The sequence below is a fragment of the Cherax quadricarinatus genome, chromosome 49 (assembly GCF_038502225.1).
Source record: "Cherax quadricarinatus isolate ZL_2023a chromosome 49, ASM3850222v1, whole genome shotgun sequence".
In the NCBI taxonomy this organism is placed as follows: Eukaryota; Metazoa; Arthropoda; class Malacostraca; order Decapoda; family Parastacidae; genus Cherax; species Cherax quadricarinatus.
The window spans coordinates 16,929,563-16,945,401 of NC_091340.1; the positions used below are offsets into that span (position 1 = coordinate 16,929,563).

At 40.8% G+C, this 15,839-nt stretch overlaps 1 protein-coding gene across 3 annotated transcripts in view; it reads right to left on the minus strand.

Moving 5' to 3' along the window:
* LOC128697013 (E3 ubiquitin-protein ligase SH3RF3) overlaps positions 1 to 15,839 on the minus strand; it is a 264,822-nt gene that overhangs the window by 42,520 nt on the left and 206,463 nt on the right. For 2 of the 3 annotated variants that reach the window (XM_053788516.2, XM_053788513.2), the window contains one exon: positions 748 to 1,058. In XM_053788516.2, the coding sequence (XP_053644491.2) occupies positions 748 to 1,058 (311 nt within the window). The remainder of the gene's footprint in view (positions 1 to 747; positions 1,059 to 15,839) is intronic. The other variant, XM_053788514.2, reaches the window with a different exon arrangement.

A 15,839-nucleotide genomic window follows, 5' to 3' on the forward strand; every position in this document is an offset into this window, starting at 1 on the left:
GCAGCAGGAGTAGCAACAGTACATCTTTGTTGCAACTTACTAGAGGTTAATACAGCATCACTGGCACACACTGCAGTTCAGCCCTTGGACCCATTATATACCTCTGAAATCTTTTGACTACCCACAGGATGGGTATGGGCTGCATAATAAAGATATTAAACTAAATTAACTGGCACACATTTGACAGCCAGTGAGCTGTACTCTCACACTGTGTTGTCACATGCAAATTCTCCTTACATGGGGTCAGGTTATACTACAGTATATGTGGTTATGTACTCTGGGATGTGATGGTGTGAGCTGAGTATGGTGCTTTGGTTAATGGGAGGAATATAAAATGATTCACTGCAGACCCCAGGCTCTTGTTCAATTATATATCTTTCATCTTCACCATGTCTAGCAAATTTGGCTGATAAAAAGAAAAATGTTTAACTTTGATGGGGTCAGAAAAATATTAAGTACAGTGCTGTGTGTGGATGACATACTCAACTGAAAAACTATAGGAGGTAACAAGCAAATGATCACTAACAAAACTGGACAGTGATGGTGTTATGCAGAGAAGAGCAAGTAGAGCAATAATTACTTACCTACAAAATTATGCATGAATCATCAAACAAAAATGTAACAAATACCTTTTTAGGATCTGAGATTACTAAACTGAGAATAATTTCATCTCAATTTATTTGGAGAGAATTTTAGGATATAGGATGGAGATGTGTTAGTGAGGATCACATGTTAATTATAACTCACCAGCCACCCCAGAGAAGAGGGAGCCGGCATGAGGCGATGAGTGAGTTGGGGAGAGAGTGGGAACCATAGAATGGACTGGTGTGTCCAGGAGACTTGTATTCTCACCACAACACCCATCAAAATTTCTCCCATTTGATCCACTATTAAGGCTTGGTCTGGGCCGCGTGTAGTTCACAACAGCCGATGTATTATACAAGTTTTCCCCATTGCTGTTACCTCCATGGGATGCTCCACCACTGCCGTTATCTCGACTCAGGGTTGATGTTCCTCTTGCATTTCGCTTTGCCAAATATGCAGCAATCATCTGAGGTCTGTTATAACACACTTCTGTTAATGAATCTGGTTTACAAAGTAACAAAGTCAACACTAAATCTGTTACTTATAAATATACAGTGTGTGTATGTGCATGAGCAATGAATGTGTGTGTAGTAATAGTAGTTACTGTTAAAAGTACTTGTCGATAGACACTTGGCTTGTTTTGTGTGTGTTCATGTGAATATATGTATTTATTTATTTATTTATTTATTTATTTATTTATTTTATGTCTTTGCAAACAGTACATTGAGATTTTATATTTACAATAGTGGGTTGCAATGCAAAGAGAGCCTCTATTATGCCTAGGCATTATGGGCCAACTTAACATTATTGGCTTACAGTCTACTTAACACTAAGGATTTTATCATAGTTGTACAGTAGGACAGTAATTATTTCATAGTTGAACAGTAGATTATTAATTATAAGTGAATTAAATTTGTATAAGACAAAGAATATATTCATATAGTCTAAAATGCTTTTTGTGAAAATAATGGTTCAATTATATTCCTGTCAACAATGGATAAAAGGTTCAAAGTGATTGTTGAAGTTATGATGTGGGAGTACACAGGTGAGTATGTGTGTACTGAGTATTTAGCATTTAGTCTAGGGTGATTAAGTGGCTTCTGAGAAGAGTCTTAAATTGATTTTCAGACTGGGTTACTTTAATATCTTCTGGTAATGAATTCCATATTTTGGGGCCCATTATGTGCATAGAGTTTTTACACAGTGTGATATGGACACGAGGTATATCGAAAAGAGATCTGTCTTGTGTTGTGGTCATGTGTCCTGTTTAAGTTGGTGAGAAGTAGTTTGAGTGGAGGGTTTATATTTGCATGTATTGTTCTGTGTATGTAGTAGGCAAATGAATAAGTATGGATGTTCTTAATGGTGAGCAGATTCAGACTTTTGAAAATTGGTGGAGTATGCTGGTGGGAGTGGGAATTCGTTATCATTCTTACTGCTGCCTTTTGCTGGGTTATTAGGGGTTTTAGGTGATTGGATGTTGTTGATCCCCATGCACAAATTCCATATGTAAGATAAGGGTATATGAGTGTATGGTACAGTGCCAGGAGAGCTGATTGTGGAACGTAGTACCTTATCTTTGATAGTATGCCTACAGTCTTGGAGATTTTCTTGGTGATTTGTTGTATGTGTGTCCGGAACTTAACCCTTTCAGGGTCCAAGGCCCAAATCTGAAGTGGTGCCCCAGTGTCCAAGAATTTTCCAAAAAAAATTTGTTATTTTTTCTTATGAAATGGTAGAGAATCTTTTTGCGAAGGTAATAAAACAAAAAGTACGAAATTTGATGGAAAATTGACGAAATTATGCTCTCGCGAATTTTGATGTGTCAGCGATATTTACGAATCGGCGATTTTGCCGACTTTGACTTCCATTTTAGGCCAATTACATCATTCCAGTCGACCAAATTCTTAGCTATTTTACTAGTATTACTTCTATTCTATCGATTGAGCACAAGAAATCACCAAGTCAACTGTTTCAACTACAAAATAAAGTGATCGGAAATTGGTAATTTGGCCAATTTAACACAAAGTTCAAAATATTCCAATTTCAAAATAGCATCCAGAATAAACAATGTAGGCATTCCTGGCACTAAACTAACATTTCCTCGGTTCATTAGTTACGTTTTGAGGCTTTACAAATAAATCCCATTTTTATTTTTTATTTACATAATGAATTTTTATTCACACCAAAAAATAGAAGATTTACTGTTATGCAATATTGTAATAATTGTATAAATATCATCACCACATTTGTGAATGTGTATTAGATCCACCAGCTGGCGTGTATTAGACGTGTGAGGTCGTTTGTTTACTCTTGAACATTGACAAAAATTTAACATTTCCGCTACTTTGAGCTCAGTTTCAAGCCATTTCCGGTGTTAAAACCAATCAAAATCATCTCTATTTCTGTAATATGTCTTCCATTCTATCAAATGAGACCAAGAAATTGCAAATACAACTATAAAAAACATACGAAAAAACACTGCAAAGTTGCTGTTTTAATCGAAAATCTTGGTTTCAGTTTTTTTTCTCTCATTATACACAGTGTGCTGCAGGATTTGTTTTATGTGGTGCACACATACCACATAGATGCATTCTCTCATATCTAGGCCCAAGTGTACCACTCACAGTTTATCAGAGTGAGCTGAGCTCATGACGTAGATCTACGGTTTGGACACTGAACGCAAAGCCGTAGATCTACGGGACGGACCCTGAAAGGGTTAAGGCTACTGTCAAGGTGGATACCTAGGAATTTTCCCTCTGAGTCTCGTGACTGATGATCCATTTAGTGTTATGTTAATCAGATCATTTGCAGCTTTGTTTCCAAACTGAATGAAATAGGTTTTATCAGTATCCAGAGTAAGTTTATTAGTCATCATCCAGGCAGATATTTTCTGCAATTCGGCATTGACTGTGTTTGCTAGTATGACTGTGTTTGGGTGGGAAAAGACATATGTAGTGTCATCTGCAAATAATATGGGTTTGAGTAGCTGTGATGCATTCGGTAGATCATTGATGTAGATGAGAAAGAGGAGTGGTCCAAGGACACTTCCTTGTGGGACTCCTACTGTGATTGGTTGGGTGGAAGAGTTCGCATCATTTGCATACACATATTGAGTTCTGTTACTAAGATATGATTTTAGGTAGTTGAGGGAGTGGCCTCTGTAGACAGATATGTATGTATATTTTTTTTTTAACATGCTTGAAATCTCCCACCGAGGTAGGGTGACACAAAAGAGAAAGAAACACTTTCACCATCACTCGTACATAATCATTGTCTTCGCAGAGTCGCCCAGATATGGCAGTTTAGATAGTCACTCCATACAACCAATATCCCAAACCCCTCCTTTAAAGTGCAGGCATTGTACTTCCCATTTCCAGGACTCAAGTCCAGTTAACTGGTTTCCTGGAATCCCTTCAAAAAATATTACCCTGCTCGCACTAACCAAAAGCTTGTCAAGTCCCAAAAACCATTCATCTCCATTCACTGCTATCTAACATGCTTACACACGCTTGCTGGAAATCCAAGCTCCTCGCCAACAAAACCTCCTTTACCCCCTCCCTCCTACCTTTTCCCCTACAGATTTATACATTCTCCAAGCCATTCTACTTTGTTCTATTCTCTCTAAATGACCAAACCACCTCAACAACTCTTCTTCAGCCCTCTGACTAATATTTTTAGTAACTCCACATCTCCTCCTGATTTCCACACTAAAAATTCTCTGCATAATATTTGCACCACACATTGCCTTTAGACACGACATCTCCACTGCCTCCAGCTGCCTCCCCGCTGCAGCATTTACAACCGAAGCCTCACACCTGTCAGTTCCAGCTGCATTACCCTCTTTCATTCTATGTAATGCCTAATGCACCTCCCACATTCTTACATCCTGCTCTTCTTCACTCCTAAAAGATGTTATACCTCCGTGGCCAGTGAATGAAATTACTGCCTCCCTTACTGCATCGATATTTAAAAGTTCCTCAAAATATTCCTGCCATCTACCCAAAACCTCTAGCTTCCCATCTACTAACTTCCCTACTCTGCTCTTAACTGAGAAATCTATTCGTTCCCTAGGCTTTCTTAACTTGTTTATCTCACTCCAAAATTTTTTCCTATTATCAGCAAAATTTCTTGACAGTGCCTCTCCCACTCTTATCATTTGTTCTCCTTTTGCACTCTCTCACCACTCTCTTCACTTATCTTTTACTCTACAAATACTCTGCCTTTCTTATATCACTTCTGCTTTGTAAGAACCTCTCATAAGCTACTTTTTTTCTCCTTTATCACACCCTTTACTTCATTCCACCAATCACTCCTCTTTCCTCCTGCACACACCCTCCATTAGCCACAAACTTCTGCACCACATTCTAATACTGCATTTTTAAAACTTTCCCATCCCTCTTCAAACCCCCCACTACTCATACTTGCACTAACCCACCTTTCTGTCAATAGTTGCTTATATCTCACCGTAACTTCCTCCTCCCTTAGTTTATAAACTTTCACCTCTCTCTTACTTTCTGTTGCCCTTTTCCTTTTGCCCCATCTAATTCTTACTCTAACTGAAGCTACAACTAAATAATGATCTGATATATCCATTGCCCCTCTATAAGCATGTACATCCTGAAGCCTACCATCAACCTTTTATCCACCAATACATAATCTAACAAACTGTCTTCATTATGTGCTATATCATACCTTGTATACTTATTTATCCTCTTTTTCATAAAATATGTATTACTTATTGCCAAACCTCTTTCTACACATAGTTCAATTAAAGTCTCACCATTTTCATTTATCCCTGGCACCCCAAATTTACCTACTACTCCTTCCACAACATTTTTACCAACTTTACCACTGAGATCCCCAACCACAAGTACTTTCTCACTAAGTTCAAAACTCCCCACGCACCAACTCAACACTTCCCAAAATTTCTGTCTGTCTCTCTTCTACACTTCTCTCTTCTCCAGTTGCATAAACACTTACTATAACCCACTTTTCACATCTAACCCTTATTTTAATCCACAAAATCATTGAATTTATACATTTATATTCCCTCTTTTCCTGCCAAAACTTATCCTTCAACATTATTGCTACTCCTTCCCTAGCTCTAACTCTATTAGAAACCCCTGGCCTAATTTCATTTATTTCTCCCCACAGAAACTCTCCTGCCCCCCTCAGCTTTGTTTCACTTAAAGCCAGGACATCCAGCTTCTTTTCATTCATAACCTCCACAATCATCTCTTTCTTACCATTCACACAACATCCACAAACAAACATCCCACTTTGACGGTTTTCAGGGATATTTTAATTTACTGCTATTAGGTCTTTAAAATTACCATTCAAGTTGTGTATATTGATACTAGGTGCTCTGCAGACAGGTTGTATTGAGAAAGACAATTTAAAATAAGTCTATGGCTGTTAATTGTGCAGTTATATAATTTCATCTGTAGTACATGTAGATATAACCCTTTCAGGGTCGACAGGCCCTCTCAGAGACTTGTTCTCAGGGTCGGTCAAATTTAAAAAAAAAAAAAATATTATTTTTTCTTATGAAAAGATAGAGAATCTTTTCCCGATCATAATGACACCAAAAGTATGAAATTTGATGGAAAACTTACGGAATTATGCTCTCGCGAAGTTAGTGGTCTCGACGATGTTTATGCATCATCAATTTTGCCCACTTTGAGCCCTATTTTCGGCCAATTCCAGTATACTTGTCATCAAAAATTATAACTATCTCGCTAGAACTCCATTTTTTCTATCGAATGAGTACAAGAAACCACCCATTTACTGATTTCAACTATCCAATACAGTGGTCAGAATTTAGCAATTTTGTCAATTTCACACAAATTTCAAAAGATGCCAATTTCCAAAAAGGGTCCAGAATAAACAAGAAAGACATTCCTGGCACTAAAATAGCATTTCCTATGTTCATTAGTCACGTCCCCATGCCCCTCTTACATTCTTTTGCTTTCCACTGTGAATTTTTATTCTCACAAAAAAAATAAAAGATTTACTGTTATGCAGACTACTGCATTGGTGTAGAAATGGTATAAATATTATCAGCACACTTGTGAAAGAATATTAGACCCACCAGTTGACGTGTATTGGATGCATAGCATGATTTGGTGTTTACTTTTGAACTTTGGTAAAAATCAAACATTTCTGCTACTTTGAGCGCAATTTCAAGGTAGTTTTCTTTGTAAAACCAGTCAAAATCATCTCAATTTCTGTAATATGTCTTCCATTCTATAAAATGAGACCAGGAAAACTAGAATACAACAATAAATACCATACAAAAATACAGTGCAAAGTCGCTGTGTTAATCCAAAAACACGGTCAAAGTTGTTTTTTCTTCTTATTGCGCACTGTGTGCTGCAGGATTTTTTTTTATACCATGCACACTGACCACATAGACCCATTCTTTCATATGTAGGCCTACCAGCTTTCTCTCACTAGATTTGAGGGCGCTAGAATTTGGGCGTACTAGTACATCAAAAACCGTGGTGCGCAAGCCGTATTAGTACGGCCGAAACCCTGAAAGAGTTAATACATTTCATCTCAAGAGAGTAGTATACTGCACCTCTACCTCCCCTTGGTCTGATCTGCAGTTATGTACAACTATGCACCCAGGTAAGTTAAAAAATGTCTTGATTATCATGTTTCAGATTATTGTAAGAATAATTTAACCCTTAAACTGTCCAAACATAGATCTATGTTTACACGCATAGCGCTCTGACCTTGATTTTCTCTATTAGAAAGCATGTAAAACAAAAAAATGTAGATCTACGTTCGAAGCACTGTGCGAGAGAACGCAGATCTATGTTTGGACAGTTTAAGGGTTAAGTAAGGTTTAATTTAATAACTAAAACTAAATTAATATACTATCAGAGTTTACATAAATACATTAATTTAAAAATGTAATCTTTTTATGAAGCCTTACCTTTAGATACTTTTTTTTTTTTTTTTTTAACAAGTCAGCCATTTCCCACCAAGGCAGGGTGACCCAAAAAGAATAAACCCAAAAAGAAAGAAAAACTTTCACCATCATTCAATACTTTCACCAACACACATACATAATCACTGTCTTTGCAGAGGCACTCTGCAAAGAGTGTTTATCTCCCTCTAAATTGCCAATATCCCAAACCCCTCCTTTAAACCCTCTGACTGTTTTGTTCGTATACATACGTCTTATAGGTAGTAAGTTGGTAGACAGCAACCACCCAGGGAAGTACTACTGTCCTGCCAGATGACTGTGAAACACAAACCTGTAACTGTTTTGCATGATGGTAGGATTGCTGTTTTCTTTTTCTGTCTCATAAACAAGCTAGATAACAGGGATATCTTGCTACTCCTACTTACACTTGGGTCACACTTCAGACATGCACATGCATATATATATACATACATCTAGGTTTTTCTCCTTTTTCTAAATAGCTCTTGTTCTTCTTTATTTCTTCTATTGTCCATGGGGAAGTGGAAAAGAATCTTTCCTCCGTAAGCCATGCGTGTCGTATGAGGCGACTAAAATGCCGGGAGCAATGGGCTAGTAACCCCTTCTCCTGTAGACATTTACTAAAAAAGATAAGAAGAAAAACTTTATAAAACTGGGATGCTTAAATGTGCGTGGATGTAGTGCGGATGACAAGAAACAGATGATTGCTGATGTTATGAATGAAAAGAAGTTGGATGTCCTGGCCCTAAGCGAAACAAAGCTGAAGGGGGTAGGGGAGTTTCAGTGGGGGGAAATAAATGGGATTAAATCTGGAGTATCTGAGAGAGTTAGAGCAAAGGAAGGGGTAGCAGTAATGTTGAATGATCAGTTATGGAAGGAGAGAAAAGAGAATATGAATGTGTAAATTCAAGAATTATGTGGATTAAAGTAAAGGTTGGATGCGAGAAGTGGGTCATAATAAGCGTGTATGCACCTGGAGAAGAGAGGAATGCAGAGGAGAGAGAGGGATTTTGGGAGATGTTAAGTGAATGTATAGGAGCCTTTGAACCAAGTGAGAGAGTAATTGTGGTAGGGGACCTGAATGCTAAAGTAGGAGAAACTTTTAGAGAGGGTGTGGTAGGTAAGTTTGAGGTGCCAGGTGTAAATGATAATGGGAGCCCTTTGATTGAACTTTGTATAGAAAGGGGTTTAGTTATAGGTAATACATATTTTAAGAAAAAAGAGGATAAATAAGTATACAAGATATGATGTAGGGCGAAATGACAGTAGTTTGTTGGATTATGTGTTGGTAGATAAAAGACTGTTGAGTAGACTTCAGGATGTACATGTTTATAGAGGGGCCACAGATACATCATATCACTTTCTAGTTGTAGCTACACTGAGAGTAAAAGGTAGATGGGATACAAGGAGAATAGAAGTATCAGGGAAGAGAGAGGTGAAGGTTTATAAACTAAAAGAGGAGGCAGTTAGGGTAAGATATAAACAGCTATTGGAGGATAGATGGGCTAATGAGAGCATAGGCAATGGGGTCGAAGAGGTATGGGGTAGGTTTAAAAATGTAGTGTTAGAGTGTTCAGCAGAAGTTTGTGGTTACAGGAAAGTGGGTGCGGGAGGGAAGAGGAGCGATTGGTGGAATGATGATGTAAAGAGAGTAGTAAGGGAGAAAAAGTTAGCATATGAGAAGTTTTTACAAAGTAGAAGTGATGCAAGGAGGGAAGAGTATATGGAGAAAAAGAGAGAGGTTAAGAGAGTGGTGAAGCAATGTAAAAAGAGAGCAAATGAGAGAGTGGGTGAGATGTTATCAACAAATTTTGTTGAAAATAAGAAAAAGTTTTGGAGTGAGATTAACAAGTTAAGAAAGCCTAGAGAACAAATGGATTTGTCAGTTAAAAATAGGAGAGGAGATTTATTAAATGGAGAGTTAGAGGTATTGGGAAGATGGAGGAAATATTTTGAGGAATTGTTAAATGTTGATGAAGATAGGGTAGCTGTGATTTCGTGTATAGGACAGGGAGGAATAACATCTTGTAGGAGTGAGGAAGAGCCAGTTGTGAGTGTGGGGGAAGTTCGTGAGGCAGTAGGTAGAATGAAAGGGGGTAAGGCAGCCGGGATTGATGGGATAAAGATAGAAATGTTAAAAGCAGGTGGGGATATAGTTTTGGAGTGGTTGGTGCAATTATTTAATAAATGTATGGAAGAGGGTAAGGTACCTAGGGATTGGCAGAGAGCATGCATAGTTCCTTTGTATAAAGGCAAAGGGAATAAAAGAGAGTGCAAAAATTATAGGGGGATAAGTCTGCTGAGTATACCTGGTAAAGTGTATGGTAGAGTTATTATTGAAAGAATTAAAAGTAAGACAGAGAATAGGATAGCAGAAGAACAAGGAGGCTTTAGGAAAGGTAGGGGGTGTGTGGACCAGGTGTTTACAGTGAAACATATAAGTGAACAGTATTTAGATAAGGCTAAAGAGGTCTTTGTGGCATTTATGGATTTGGAAAAGGCATATGACAGGGTGGATAGGGGAGCAATGTGGCAGATGTTGCAAGTGTATGGTGTAGGAGGTAGGTTACTGAAAGCAGTGAAGAGTTTTTACGAGGATAGTGAGGCTCAAGTTAGAGTATGTAGGAAAGAGGGAAATTTTTTCCCAGTAAAAGTAGGCCTTAGACAAGGATGTGTGATGTCACCGTGGTTGTTTAATATATTTATAGATGGGGTTGTAAGAGAAGTAAATGCGAGGGTCTTGGCAAGAGGTGTGGAGTTAAAAGATAAAGAATCACACACAAAGTGGGAGTTGTCACAGCTGCTCTTTGCTGATGACACTGTGCTCTTGGGAGATTCTGAAGAGAAGTTGCAGAGATTGGTGGATGAATTTGGTAGGGTGTGCAAAAGAAGAAAATTAAAGGTGAATACAGGAAAGAGTAAGGTTATGAGGATAACAAAAAGATTAGGTGATGAAAGATTGAATATCAGATTGGAGGGAGAGAGTATGGAGAAGGTGAATGTATTCAGATATTTGGGAGTGGACGTGTCAGCGGATGGGTCTATGAAAGATGAGGTGAATCATAGAATTGATGAGGGGAAAAGAGTGAGTGGTGCACTTAGGAGTCTGTGGAGACAAAGAACTTTGTCCTTGGAGGCAAAGAGGGGAATGTATGAGAGTATAGTTTTACCAACGCTCTTATATGGGTGTGAAGCATGGGTGATGAATGTTGCAGCGAGGAGAAGGCTGGAGGCAGTGGAGATGTCATGTCTGAGGGCAATGTGTGGTGTGAATATAATGCAGAGAATTCGTAGTTTGGAAGTTAGGAGGAGGTGCGGGATTACCAAAACTGTTGTCCAGAGGGCTGAGGAAGGGTTGTTGAGGTGGTTCGGACATGTAGAGAGAATGGAGCGAAACAGAATGACTTGAAGAGTGTATCAGTCTGTAGTGGAAGGAAGGCGGGGTAGGGGTCGGCCTAGGAAAGGTTGGAGAGAGGGGGTAAAGGAGGTTTTGTGTGCGAGGGGCTTGGACTTCCAGCAGGCATGCGTGAGCGTGTTTGATAGGAGTGAATGGAGACAAATGGTTTTTAATACTTGACGTGCTGTTGGAGTGTGAGCAAAGTAACATTTATGAAGGGGTTCAGGGAAACTGGCAGGCCGGACTTGAGTCCAGGAGATGGGAAGTACAGTGCCTGCACACTGAAGGAGAAGTGTTAATGTTGTAGTTTAAAAACTGTAGTGTAAAGCACCCTTCTGGCAAGACAGTGATGGAGTGAATGATGGTGAAAGTTTTTCTTTTACGGGCCACCCTGCCTTGGTGGGAATCGGCCAGTGTGATAATAATAAAAAAAAATAATAATAATAATAATAATAATAATAATAATAAAAAAAAAAAAAAAAAAAAACATACGTCTTAAGAGCCAGTGTTTCTGACGTATCAACACTCCAAAATTCTACCGGCTTCAAATCAAGCGGGAGAAAGCCGGTAGGCCAACATGTGAGAGAATGGGTCTGTGTGGTCAATGTGCGCAGTATAAAAAAAGTCTTGCAGCATGCAGTGAATAATGAGAAAAAAAAACTCCGACCGCATTTTTGGATTAAAACGGTGACTTTGAGGTGCATTTTCATGTAGTACAGTGGACCCTCGGGTAACAATGCTATCGGATAGCAATAAAATTGGATACTGATGCGTTTTTCCATAAAAATATTGGCTCAGCCAATGATAAAAAACTCAGTTAAGGACATTCGTCCCGAACGTGTCCGTACGGCCTGAGCCCATGTACAGTGGACCCCCGCATAACGTTGGCATCGCATAGTGTTAAATCCGCATAGCGATACATTTTATCACTAAAATTTTGCCTCGCATAGTGCTAAAAAATTCGCTCAACGCGATTCGTCCGAGACACGTCCATGCGGCCTGAGCCAGCCTCACTTGTTCTGCAAGTGGCATTGTTTACAAGCCAGCCTCCGCGGTAACATTCAAGCATACAATCGGAGCATTTCGTATAATTACAGCCTTTTTATAGTGATTTCACCTGAAAAATAAGTGACCATGGGCCCCAAGAAAGCTTCTAGTGCCAACCCTACAGGAATAACGGTGAGAATTACTATGGAGATGAAGAAAGAGATCACTGCTAAGTATGAAAGTGGAGTGCATGTCTCCGAGCTGGCCAGGTTGTATAGTAAACCCCAATCAACCATCGCTTCTATTGTGTCCAAGAGAACGGAAATCAAGGAAGCTGTTCTTGCCAAAGGCTTAACTGTGCTTTCGAAACAGAGATCGCAAGTGATAGAAGATGTTGAGAGACTGTTATTGGTGTGGATAAACGAAAAACAGATAGCAGGCGATAGCATCTCTCAAGCCATCATAAGTGAAAAGGCTAGGATTTTGCACGAGGATTTAATTAGAAAAATGCCTGCAACTAGTGGTGATGCGAGTGAATTTAAGGCCAGCAAAGGTTGGTTTGAGAGATTTAAGAGGCGTAGTGGCATACATAGTGTGATAAGGCATGGTGAGGCTGCCAGTTCGGACCAAAAAGCAGCTGAAAAATATGTGCATGAATTGAAGGAGTACATAGACAGTGAAGGACTGAAACCTGAACAAGTGTTTAATTGTGATGAAACAGGCCTGTTTCGGAAGAAAATGCCAAGCAGGACCTACATTACTCAGGAGGAAAAGGCACTCCCAGGACATAAGCCTATGAAAGACAGGCTTACTCTTCTCATGAGTGCCAATGCTAGTGGTGATTGCAAAGTGAAGCCTTTATTAGTGTATCACTCTGAAACTCCCAGAGCGTTCAGGCAAAAGAATATCCTCAAGGCTAATTTGTGTGTGCTGTGGAGGGCAAACAATAAGGCATGGGTCACTAGGGACTTTTTCTATGACTGGTTACACCAAGCATTTTCCCCCACTGTGAAAAATTACCTAACTGAAAAGAAATTAGAACTTAAGTGCCTCCTGGTGTTAGACAATGCCCCTGGTCATCCTACAGACTTGGCAGAGTGACTTTGTGGGGACATGAGCTTCATTAAGGTAAAGTTTTTGCCTCCTAATATCACTCCTCTCCTGCAGCCCATGGACCAGCAGGTTATTGCAAACTTCAAAAAACTGTACACAAAAGCTCTGTTTGAAAGGTGCTTTGTAGTGACCTCAGAAACTCAATTGACTCTAAGAGAGTTTTGGAGAGAGCACTTTAATATCCTCAACTGTGTAAACCTTATAGGTAAGGCTTGGGAGGGAGTGACTAAGAGGACTTTGATCTCTGCTTGGAAGAAACTGTGGCCAGAATGTGTAGACCAAAGAGATTTTGAAGAATTTGAGGCTAACCCTGAGAATCCTATGCCAGTTGAGGAATCAATTGTGGCATTGGGGAAGTCCTTGGGGTTGGAGGTTAGTGGGGAGGATGTGGAAGAGTTGGTGGAGGAGGACAATGAAGAACTAACCACTGACGAGCTGCTAGATCAACTTCAACAGCAAGAGGCCACACCTGAGGAAATTGCTTCGGAGGAGGGGAGAGAGAAATTGAAGAAGTTGCCTACTTCAAAGATTAAGGAAATCTGTGCAGTGGCTTGAAGTGCAAACCTTCATGGACGAAAATCACCCTCATACAGCTATTGCAAGCCGTGCTGGTGACTATTACACTGACACTGTTGTAAAACACTTTAGGAAAGTCATAAAGGAACGAGAGGTACAGGCCACTATGGACAGATATGTTGTGGGACAGAAGTCCAGTGACTCTGAAGCTGGTTCTAGTGGCATTAAGAGAAGAAGGGAAGCAACCCCAGAAAAGGACTTGACACCTCAAGTCCTAATGGAGGGGGATTCCCCTTCTAAACACTAAAACCATCCAGTCTCCCCTCCTCCCATCCCATCAATCATCACCACATCTTCAATAAAGGTAAGTGTCATATAACTGTGCATGTTTTCTTAAGTTTGTGTATATTAAAATTAATATTTCATGTGGTAAAATTTTTTTTTTTCATACTTTTGGGTGTCTTGCACAGATTAATTTGATTTCCATTATTTCTTATGGGGAAAATTAATTCGCATAACGATAATTTCACATAACATTGAGCTCTCAGGAACGGATTAATAGCGTTATGCGGGGGTCCACTGTACAAGGTAGTGTGCCATTGTTTACAAGCCAGGGAGGACGATTTCATGCGTACATGTGATATATTTGGCGAGCCCAAGGGCAGGAGCCATTAAAAGATCGGACAGAGCCCAATGCCGAAGAAGAGGGATTGTGCCAGACCCTCCTGCCACTGATGGTGGATTCCCTTCCAAACAACCCTTGTGAAATCACTGTGATCCAGGGCAAGAGGGGAAATAGTAGGAAGTGTGTGCGCAAGGGAGACCGCTTGATCCGCTACTTCATTGCTCCGGATTCCAACATGGGCAGGTACCCACTGAAGGGAGATGCTCCAACCTGGGCTCCACAAGAAGTGCAGAAGGAGAGATTGCATCTGATGAACGAGGACACGTAGTGACTGTGGACGGGCAGAGCACAAAAGTGCAAGGGAGGGTTGGGAATCAGAGAAGAGAACCAATGGCTGTGGGGGAATGTAATCTAGGACAAAAGCCAGAGCCTGGTGAATGGTGAAAAGCTCCCCTGCCAGTACAGAATGAGCAGGGTCTAACCACCAGGTTTGACACAGGGAGAGAGTAGCCAAGAAGGCTACAGAGGATGTGGAAGGGGAGAGGTCCGTGCCAAGCCATCCATGTAGATGGAGAATGAAGAGCCATACGTAACAGAGCAAAACTCTTCAAAGAGAAATGCAACTGAGGGGGTTCTCTGTTCCTGTAATGCCAATCAGGTGAATGTACTGCGTCAGGTCCAGCCAGGGGGGGGACTGGAGAGTGAAGAGGGGAGGGAGTCATCACAAGCACAGGAAGTGTAAGGCAGGTCAGGGAATGCTGGGCCCTGGCCACAAAGCAAGGCTGAACCAAACGTGGGGGGACAGAGGCTGTCTCCCACATCTGTGGAGAGAGGTGTCAGGGGTGAGTACAAGGCAGAGAAGCCATATGATGGAGTCGTAAGCAGTTCTTCGCTGTTCTCACCAACAAGAGAGGGACTATCCCCGACTCTGCCTCCAAGGCTGCAATGGGGGTGGAGGGGAATGCCCCCAGCATACTACAGATGGCTGAATTCTGGAGAATGTCTAAGCAATGAAGAGAGGAGGAAGAGGTTGAGCCATACACCTCACTCACATAAGTGAGCTTGCTGTAAACCATAGCTGTATAGAACCTAAAGAGAAGGTCTCGATCCACCCCCACTTGGTGCCAGAGATCTGGCACATAAGTGCAGTGCGACGTGCACACGCGAGGTGGAGGGCCGCTATGTGTTTCTTCCACGTCAAGAATGGTGCATCTAAGGTGACTCCCAACCAACAATGTGAGGAGACCAAAGGGATTGGCGTCTAATTCAATGAGACTAATGGAAGAGTGGGGAGTCGGCGTCTAGTAAAGTATAAGAGCTTGGACTTGGTGTCACTAACTTCCAAACTCCAGGTGGCAGCCCATGATGTCATGCGTTGTAGGGCATGTTGAAGTGTTTCCTGCACTGTCAGCAAAGTTGGAGCACTGCACATAAGGGCCACATCATCCGCATATACCAGGGTACGCATTCCCTGGATGGAAGGGAGATCCGACAGTAAGACAGAGAAAAGGAGTGGGCTAAGAACAGATCCCTGGGGCACTCCCCAGTATACAGGGCGGGGTGAGGACAAAGCGCCACCCACTGCAACACGAAAGGTCCTCCCTTGCAAAAAGTTGTTCATCCAGCAAAGGGGAGCTCCTGTCAGCCCCATGTGGGCCAGC